The sequence below is a fragment of the Ovis canadensis genome, chromosome 25, assembly GCF_042477335.2.
Source record: "Ovis canadensis isolate MfBH-ARS-UI-01 breed Bighorn chromosome 25, ARS-UI_OviCan_v2, whole genome shotgun sequence".
Taxonomy (NCBI): Eukaryota; Metazoa; Chordata; class Mammalia; order Artiodactyla; family Bovidae; genus Ovis; species Ovis canadensis.
In genome coordinates this window covers 56,519,613-56,530,305 of record NC_091269.1, presented here as the reverse complement: position 1 = coordinate 56,530,305, position 10,693 = coordinate 56,519,613, and the positions used below count along the sequence as shown (strand labels likewise).

The 10,693-nt window shown below is 44.8% G+C and overlaps 1 protein-coding gene across 1 annotated transcript; it reads left to right on the top strand.

Moving 5' to 3' along the window:
• The first annotated feature begins 331 nt into the window (after nucleotides 1–331).
• On the top strand, nucleotides 332–4,535 carry LRIT2 (leucine rich repeat, Ig-like and transmembrane domains 2). Its single transcript, XM_069571542.1, has 3 exons — nucleotides 332–441; nucleotides 740–1,521; nucleotides 3,742–4,535. The coding sequence occupies exons 1-3, from the start codon at nucleotides 332–334 to the stop codon at nucleotides 4,533–4,535; spliced, it is 1,686 nt and encodes a 561-aa protein (XP_069427643.1).
• Nucleotides 4,536–10,693: the final 6,158 nt, after the last annotated feature.

Genomic DNA, 10,693 nt, shown 5'->3' with positions numbered 1-10,693 from the left:
AAAGTACTCCTTGCTTGTTTCTCTGATCTTTTCGTATGAGACTGAGGGGCGGCGGTATCAGGACTGAATTAGACATCTGCCTGAGAGTTTGCTCTCTGGGCTCAAGAGCCAGAAAGAGTGAATTTTCCATCTAGTTAGGAGAAATAGCTCCCTCTTCTGGGTTCTTACTGAGCTTGTGATCTGGGCCATAACAGACCTCAGGGCATCCAAGGGCTTTGCTGTTGCTGTGCTGACCTACATCATTATGGATTACCAATAATAGGATTTGCCACTTGGAGGCTTGGACTGTACTTATTTAAAAAACTCATAAGGTAGTTTCTTACAGAAGGCTATGGCTTCAGTTCCTCACTATTTCCTGCTAGTTCTGGTCTTTCTGGATTCACATGCGGCTCAGCCATCCTGTCTGCCAGGATGTGCCTGCTCAGAGGAGAGTTTCGGCAGGTGCGCTGGGCTAGCAAGATCCCAGAAGGTTGTAGGGGAGTGGGTTTTCTTTGGGATGATGTGGTGTGGGAGCAGGCCAAGATTTGGCAGGAAATCAGCAAAATCTCTTTGAAACTCACTTTAGTTGGTTTAGTTGGTGCTGAAGTTTTATAAACTCTGCATTTTTACCAGAATGGGTCTAACTCAAGTGAATTGCATTTTTTTCTTTCTAATTCATACATCTATTACCAGGATGACCCTGATCCTACTTCCCAGACTCTTGATGTTCATCTCAAAGCTGTTCTGTTGTTTTGTACAGGACTCTGAAGTGCGTATCTATCTCTTTGGGAGAGATCCCAAGGAACCTTCCTGAAGAGTTCAAGCAAGTGAGAATTGAAAACTCACCCATATTTGAACTGCCTCGAGGGTTTTTCATCAACATGTGCACTTTGGAGTACCTTTGGCTCAATTTTAACAATGTCACTGTGATCCACCTAGGAGCCCTGGAGCACCTGTCAGAACTGAAAGAGCTGAGACTGGAGGGGAACAAACTCCGTTCAGTACCGTGGACAGCATTCCGTGCCACCCCGCTCCTGAGGGTCTTGGACCTCAAACACAACAGGATTGATGCGCTTCCTGAACTGGCTCTTCAGTTCTTGGTCAACCTGACCTACCTTGACCTATCCTCCAATAGACTGACAGTTGTATCCAAGAATGTCTTCTTGAACTGGCCAGCCTACCAAAAACACCAGCAGTCTGGCCATGAGGCTGAGATTCTCTCCAGCATGGTGCTGGCACTACACGACAACCCCTGGTTATGTGATTGTCGCCTAAGAGGACTTGTCCAGTTTATCAAGTCCATCAGCCTTCCAGTCATCCTGGTGAATCCCTATCTCATGTGCCGAGGTCCTCTCTTCAAGGCAGGGCAGCTTTTTCACGAAACGGAGCTCAGTGTTTGCAGGAAGCCTCAGATTTCAACCCCGAGTACCAATGTCAGCGTCCAGGTGGGACAGAATGTGACCCTGCGATGCTTGGCACAGGCTAGCCCCTCACCAACTATTGCCTGGACTTATCCTCTGAGCACATGGAGGGAATTTGATGGTAAGTCCATGTACCCTCTCCACGTATCTGGGGGGCTGGGGAGTTCTGTAGCAACCCTGTCTTCAGAAGAGAAGTTCTAAACTGGGTCAATCATGTGGAGGGGTGCAAGTAAGATTGGGACAGGCTTGAATTATACTCACCACGACAGAAAGAATGCCAAGATAGTGCCCTACTATTGGCAGTATTTTAAATGGTTGCATACAGATCTCTATAGGACGTATGATGTAAATACTATATTTATACACTAATGTGTTTATATATTTGTTGCATGCAGATCTAGAAATATGATATTTATATTTGTTACACACAGGTGTATATAATAATATATTTATATACGTGTTGCATATAGATCTCTATGAGATGTAAGGTATAATTATATATATTACATATGTATTTGTGGCTTACATATATATATGTTGCATACAGTATGTAAGACATAAATATATATTAGTTGACTTAACATACTGTATAAATATTATAGAATTGTATATGAACACATATATTCTTTGAAAGCCTTCTAGATGCAAAATACTATACTGAGTATTTTTAAATCATAGAATTTCTGACTAGAACTGAGTCTAGAGGTAACTTATTACTTATTTCTTAAACTTTTCTGAGCTAACTCATCTGAGGTTCTTGTTTGAAATAATATTTTCAGACCTCTCTTTGGAGATTTGATTCAATTAGACCAGGGGAGACCCTGAGAGCATTTATTTTAACAAGTGTTTCTTCACGCTCTCATTCCCTAACCTTCAGCTACCTCTTACCAAGCAAGGTTGGGAAGTCCTAGGTATTGAGTGAATTTCACACTTCCTACCACTATGTTGATCAGACTGTATTGGCTTGAAGTTGCAATACTGGGACCCAGGGAGAGACCTCTAGGGGTCCCACTGCTGGGATTCGAACCTGTCTTTCATTTCCTGAAGTTCAGGCTCTGCTTTCATACCTCAGCAGAAGGCATCTTTAATGTTGACCCTGCAGGTTTGGAGCACATCATGAAGCCAGGGATGGCCTTTCTGGAAGAATCTTGACACTATCTAGAAGACAGCTGGGAATGTCTAAGTACAACTGGAGAAATACAGTCACTCAGATATTATACATGGTGGCAAAACTCTGGGAAAAAAAAACCTAATTAACTGAAATGTTGACTTTGTCCTATCATTTTGCTTACATCTTATTGGCTCAAGGTTAAGTACCAGTGAAGGAGAAATACAGCATTTGTTGTTGTAGCTTCTTTGAGAGTGGGAGGCACATCCAGATGTTATCTTTGTGATGCTTTATCATCTGTCTCTTGGGTATCATGTTCAATCCATTCTCTCAATAATAGTAACAGCTAACACTTACTGAGCACTTACTGTCAAACTTATGGAGTGAGTACTATTATCATCCCATTTTACTGGTGAGGAAACTGAAGCCAAGAGAATCTAAGCAACTCTACTTACTTAGTACATGGATTTTACTAATTTACTAAGTAAATGCAAGACCATTTACTTAGTCAGGGATAGATTCCAGGCATTTGGCTCCAGGCTCTGAGCCTCTCTACCTCTGCAAAGTAAAAAGGCACTTCCTGAAGCTCATGATACTGTACAGTCACACTATTGTTAGAGATCTCCTAGAAACCAGGGGATAGCTTGGCAAGGCTAAAGTCGGTTGGTAGGAGGAGCTAGTGAAGCTGAAAGAGTGTGATCTTCATACACAGAAGAACAAGGTTCCAGATCAATCGATGACTCTGAACAATTCTAATGATGGACAAGTTGCTTAGTCACTCTAGTCCTCAACTTCTCATGTGTAAAAATTGGATACTTACCTTACAGGGTTGCTGAGAGGCAAGAGTGAGTGAGTGAAAGTCACTCAGTTGTGTCTGACTCTTTACGACCCCATGGACTACACAGTCCGTGGAATTCTCTAGGCTAGAATACTGGAGTGGATAACCTTTCCCTTCTCCAGGGGATCTTCCCAAACCAGGCATCACACCCAGGTCTCCTGCATTGCAGGCAGATTCTTTACCCATTGAGCCGCAAGGGAAGCCCAAGAGGCAAAAACCTGGCACCAAACACATGCTTAATAAATGGTCACCACCACTTTAACAACAACAACAAACATCTCCCCCCCACCAGAAAAATAAAAATAAAAACACACACTAGCATTGCTGGACACCCTCCAGCTGACTGTTTATCAGAGAAGTGTCTACTGGAGTTGTTTTGTTCTCTCTCCACCCAGTGTTGACCTCGTTTACTGCAGAAGATGCTACTCTGTCTGAGCTGGTCATCCCTGCTGCCCACCTGGTAGACAGAGGCAATTATACCTGCATGGCCTCCAACTCCATTGGCGTGAGTACCGTGGTCATCTCCCTCGGCGTCCAGCCCGCCCAGGCCCTGCTCGCACCGCGTTCTCTTTTCTCCCCCTCAGAGAGCAGCGCCTATGTTGACTTGCGGGTGGTCAAGCAGACGGTGCACGGGATCCTGCTGGAGTGGTTCGCGGCGGCGGACACTCCTGAGAAGTGGTTCACGCTCTACATTGCGTCGGATGAAGCCTTCGGGAAGAAGGTGGTCCACGTCGGCCCGGGAATCAACACGTACACCGTGGATGATCTCCTCCCTGGCACAAAATACGAGGTCTGCCTTAGCCTGGGAGGGCAGCCTCCGCGCCAGGGCCGGTGTGTGGTCTTTGTGACCGGCCGAGACGACGGCGGGCTGGAGGGACGAGAGCGCCTGCTGCACACCACGGTGATCCTGTGCGCCGTGCTGCTGGCGGTGCCCGTGGGCGCCTACGCCTGCGCGGCCCAGGCGCCCTGCAGCTGCCGGGCGTGGGGCCCGCGCCGGTGTCTTCGCCGCAGGAAAGCGCCCAGGTGCCCCCTCGCGGCCCCAGAGCTCAGGGACGACCCCTACAGAGACCACACCGCCGTCTGCGAGGACGGCCTGGAGCCCGGAGGTGCTGAGCGGGAGGGGGACGAGCAGAGAGCCGGAGAGGGAGATGACCACCGGGGAGGGCTGGTGTGGACCTCCAGCCCTTAAACATTCTCTGTGGCGGCTCAACTTGGCTCGAGCCATTTATTCAGCAAGTGTTTACTGAGCACCGACTCAGTTCCAGGCTCTGAACTTCACGCAACGGTCGTGGAGACAGTCTTTCTTACCTTCATGGAACTGATGCCAAAGGAGCTTCGTCCAATTAATCATTTTATTATCCATGGTGACTGGAGATTAATACGTGTTATTTTGTATGTAAATAATTGTATAACATTTATATGTTTACATGGAACATTAACACATAATACATTTCACATATGTTATCCCACTGGAGAAAGGTAGGCTGCTACCCCTTATTACAGGTGAGGAAGCAGAAGTTCAGGAAGTTATAACCACCTGAGTCTGATGTTCTGAAAAAGCTGCCTTTTGGGGTGAAACGAGAGCTGGTGGGTGATGTGAGTCTCCATGGGTGGGTGTCTGTGTCCCGCAGAGCAGTCCTTGGTGCTCCTGAGAGCCTGGCATCACCAGCACTAAGGAACAGGGCACTGGCTACAACCCGGGGCTCATGTCTAGTGATTGTTGGAAACCAAAGTCATATGGCTGCCGGGAGCCATATCCAGAAGGAAAAGAATCTCTATAAAATCATATGACTATTATTATTGTTGTTACTATTACATGATCCTGATTCCCACCTATTTTCTTGAGACTGTGAGATAACAGGCTTATTTGCTCAGCCCTGTCTTCCTAGTATCTCAGTGCTGAGTATGACAAATGTTTTTCACATGAATAAGGATATAATGCCTACTCCTGTTTCCAGTCAATGTTTCAAGCCCTCCTTTAAACTCCTGAGAGGTGACTGTTTCTTCTTATCTACACTCACATGGGTGGGGGTCCCCATGAAACCCAGGGATGGCTCACTGTCCCTCCAGGCAACTCTGATGATGGAGGTCCTTCCCAGGGTTTAAACTCACATCTATGTCTTCACAGCTTCTCCAGCTTGCGACAGGAAAACCTTCTGAAGGTCTGAGGGTAAGCTGGCCTTCTTGTGACGTCCCCAGAAATATTTTCTCCCTCACTCCTTCCTACCTTCCTTCCAAGTTCCTTCCAGGTCTATCTTAAGTATCATGTCCTTCCTCCAAGTAGCCTTCCTGGACTTTCCATGCCTATGGAAAAGAAATAAGGAATAGAACAGGATGTGCGATGTTTTTGTTGCTTGCAAGCTCTTGGGGCAGAGACTGACCTTTCTTGCTGAAACTACTGGACTCATCCAACCCCTGGACTGTGCTGATAATCAATTTTGGTTGTAATGAATTTTTAGAAATTGAAGACAGCTCTCATATCAAACAAATTGTTCTGTTAATTCTCATTGATTTTCTTCTGAGCAAGAAGTGTTTTATGGAAAATTTCAGTCAAACCAAAAGTAGAGACACTCTTGTTCCTCCCCTTCAGTCAGCTTCAAAAAAAAATTTTTTTTAGCATTTTGCAGTCTTATTTCATCTAGTCCTTGCTCTTAACAGTTGTTGATTTTTTTTTTAATGTGGACCATTTTTAAAATCTTTATTGAATTTGTCACAATATTGCCTCTGTTTTATGTTTTGGGTTGGTTTTTTTTTTTTTTTGCCACAAAGCAGGTAAGATCGTAGCTCCTTGAAGAGGGATCGAACCCGCACCCCCTGCATTGGAAGGTGAAGTCTTAACCACTTGATCACCAGGGAAGTCCCTCAACAGTTTTTTTAAACTGGAGTGTTTGTGGCAGATACAAAGCTTCACAGCTTACCTGTGAATATTTTAGTATTATCCCTAACAGATAAAGAAGTTTCAAAAATACACACTCACAATGCCATTATCACACCAAAGAACATCCATTTTTGAATGATATGTATATAGTTTTATATATATGTATATATATGCACATATGTATACAAACAACACACACATGTATGTTATATAAGGGAGAATTTGTTTATAGAAATTTCCCATGATAAAGTTGTTGGAGCAGGACAAGAATGTACTTCCACTGGCCTCCAGGTACTTCATTCCATAGGATCAAAGGCCATCCACAGTTCTTGGAGGGTGGGCGTCGCAGCCTTCATGAAGGGGCCTGGGGCCAAAGTGAAGGCAGGAGTGGATGCTGTGACCTCCACTTCTGGCAATGAAACCTTCGTGGTGGGCGTGGACAGAGGGGCAGGAGGAGGGAAAGGGGAGTAGAAGAGACCTGTAGGAAGCGAGAGTCAGGAGCATGTCCTGAGCAGGGGTCGTGCTCAGCTGAAACTGTGAACTTGGGAATTTGGGGCAAGGGAACACAGTCCACAGAGGAATTCTGAGAATCTGTCCCTTAAACTTTCCCTTAAAAAATCCTAGAGTAAAGATGTGCGTTACTCAGACTGATTAGGCATTATGGTTTGCCAATAGCATTGACTCTGCAGCCCAGGTTCCTGGGCTTAAATTTTGGCTTTGCTTCTTACTGGCTTCGTGACTCTATTTTCCTTGTGCCTTAATTTCCTCAGATGTAAAGTGGAGATAATAATAGTAACTACTGCATAGAGTTGTCCAGATGATTATATGAATTTTTACATGTAAAGTTCTCAGAACAATGTCTAGCACACAGTAAGCCCTCAATAAATGTTATCACCATTTAAGGCATCCATGTCCATTTGTGTTTTCTTTGACTGACTTTGCAGACACTGGTCATTAGGAACATCAGATCTTACTAAGTTTACATATGTGTGTATATGTAGAAATACATATATAGGATACATATGATAGGATACTGAAATACATATGATAGGGATACTGAAAAGAGGAACTCCCCAGGTCAGTAGGTGCCCAATATGCTACTGGAGATCAGTGGAGAAATAACTCCAGAAAGAATGAAGGGATGGAGCCAAAGCAAAAACAATACCCAGCTGTGGATGTGACTGGTGATAGAAGCAAGGTCCCATGCTGTAAAGAGCAATATTGCATAGGAACCTGGAATGTCAGGTCCATGAATCAAGGCAAATTGGAAGTGGTCAAACAAGAGATGGCAAGAGTGAACGTCGACATTCTAGGAATCAGTGAACTAAAATGGACTGGAATGGGTGAATTTAACTCAGATGACCATTATATCTACTACTGTGGGCAGGAATCCCTTAGAAGAAATGGAGTAGCCATCATGGTCAACAAAAGAGTCTGAAATGCAGTACTTGGATGCAATCTCAAAAATGACAGAATGATCTCGGTTCGTCTCCAAGGCAAACCATTCAACATCACAGTTATCCAAGTCTATGCCCCAGCCAGTAACGCTGAAGAAGCTGAAGTTGAACGGTTCTATGAAGACCTACAAGACCTTTTAGAACTAACACCTAACAAAGATGTCCTTTTCATTATAGGGGACTGGAATGCAAAAGTAGAAAGTCAAGAAACACCTGGAGTAACAGGCAAATTTGGCCTTGGAAGGCGGAATGAAGCAGGGCAAAGATTAATAGAGTTTTGCCAAGAAAATGCACTGGTCATAGCAAACACCTTCTTCCAACAACACAAGAGAAGACTCTACACATGGACATCACCAGATGGTCAACACTGAAATCAGATTGATTATATTCTTTGCAGCCAAAGATGAGAAGCTCTATACAGTCAACAAAAACAAGACCAGGAGCTGACTGTGGCTCAGATCATACATATATATACACACTATATATATATATATTCAGTCCTGAGTATTCATTGGAAGGACTGATGCTGAAACTGAAACCCCCACACTTTGGCCACCTGATGTGAAGAACCAACTCATTGGAAAAGACCCTGATGCTGGGAAAGATTGAAGGCGGGAGAAGAGGGGGACAGCAGAGAATGAGGTGGTTGGATGGCATCACCAACAATGCTGGACATGAGTTTGAGTAGTGTCCAGGAGTTGGTAATGGGCAGGGAAGCCTGGCGTGCTGCAGTCCATGGGGTTGCAAAGAGTCGGACATGACTGAGCAATTGAACTGAACTGATACACACATAATGACAGAATATCTATGCTAATATTCTTCACATTCTGTTGTTCAGTTGCTCAGTTGTGTTCACCTCTTTGCGACCCCATGGACTGCAGCACGCCAGGCTCCTCTGACCTCCAGTGTTTCACGAAGTTTGCTCAAATTAATGTCTATTGAATTGGTGATGCTATCTAACCATCTCATCCTCTGTTTCCCCCTTCTCCTTTTGCCTTCTATCTTCCTCAGTATCCAAGTGTTTTCTGAACAGTCAGCTCTTCACATCAGGTGGTCAAAGTATTGGAGCTTCAGCTTCAGCAACAGTCCTCCCAATGAATATTCAGGACTGATTTCCCTTAGGATTCACTGGTTTGCTCTCTCTGCAGTCCAAGGGACTCTCAAGAGTCTTGTCCAGCACCACAGTTCAAAAGCATCCATTCTTCAGCACTCATCCTTCTTTGTGGTCTAACTCTCACATCTGTACATGACTACTGGAAAAACCGTAACCTTGACAATATGGACCTCTGTTGGCAAAGTGAGATCTATGCTTCTTAATATGCTGTCTAGGTTTGTCATTGGAGAAGGCAATGGCACCCCACTCCAGTACTCTTGCCTGGAAAATCCCATGGACGGAGGAGCCTGGAAGGCTGTAGTCCATGGGGTCGCTGAGGGTCGGGCACGACTGAGCAACTTCACTTTCACTTTTCACTTTCCTGCATTGGAGAAAGAAATGGCAACCCACTCCAGTGTTCTTGCCTAGAGAATCCCAGGGATGGGGGAGCCTGGTGGGCTGCCCTCTGGGGTCGCACAGAGTCGGACACGACTGAAGTGACTTAGCAGAGGTTTGTCATAGCTTTCCTTCCAAGGAGCAAGCATCTTTTAATTTAATTCACATTCTGTTTAATGAATGTTTAAGTAGTGTTCTGTGTAAATAATGTTTCAAAGAGGCAGGAGTTTTAGATTCAATTGTCATGCTCTTGGGAATTTGTTTAGAGCTTAGACTGTGTCATTTTAAGTTAAGTGCCTTTGATGCAGCAGACATTTGTAAGTAGGGCTACTTGCTTTTAGAGTGAAGCCATTGCTGCTGCTGCTGCTGCTGCTGCTGCTAAGTCACTTCAGTTGTGTCCGACTCTGTGCGACCCCATAGACGGCAGCCCACCAGGCTCCCCCATCCCTGGGATTCTCCAGGCAAGAACACTGGAGTGGGTTGCCATTTCCTTCTCCAATGCAGGAAAGGGAAAAGTGAAAGGGAAGTCGCTCAGTCGTGTCCGACTCTTCACGACCCCATGGACTGCAGCCCACCAGGCTCCTCCGTCCATGGGATTTTCCAGGCAAGAGTACTGGAGTGGGGTGCCATTGCCTTCTCCGGAAGCCATTGCTAGTCTTAGGTATATGTAGTTAGGAACCTGAGAGAAGTGTTTTGTCCTTTTTCTCTTTTATTTTTGCTTGTTAGAGCCTGTATCCCTAACACCTAGAAGAGGGCCTGAGACAGGTGATATGTATATTCAGACATGTGTCACTAAAAAAGGATTCGGTAAAGTATTGATTAATAAATGAATGACTGGACCTCACTAAGCCAAAGAGGTGCATTTGTACAATTTTATAACATCACCAACATCACGAGATTACTGATATAAAGTAAGGTCACTTACTTTATTGTTCAAGTTATGGGTACTTAAGCCATTGCCGCTGCATTCTAGAAACTAAGACCTTCTGAGCACTGCCCCTCCCCAGCTACTTCTCTGAATCTCCTAAGGGATCCTCCCTGTGTCCACACGGCAGTGATTCGCCTTAGTCGTCACATGACATCCTCCCCGTCCTCCCCGTCCATCCTCCTGTGCTTGCGGCCTTTGAAGACTGTCGGGGATGCATGACTGCCTGCCAACATCCGTGCTGGGTGGGCTGACCTGGATTTTCTCAAAGCTTCTAGTCTTCATGGTGGGGGAGGGATAAACTGGGAGATTGGGATTGACATATACACACTACTATATATAAAGAAAGTAGCTCATAAGGATCTACCATATAGCACAAGGGAACTCTAATCAGTACTCAGTAACGACCCATATGGGAAAAGAATCTTAAAAAAATTTTACATATACATACATGCTTTTATGTATATGTATAATTGATTCACTTGGCTGTACAGCCAAACCTAACACAGCAGTGTAAATCAAATATACTCCAGTAAAAATTAATAATAATTTTGAAAAAGCTTCCAGTCCTCAGAGTAACAGAATTCCTGCAGCCCCC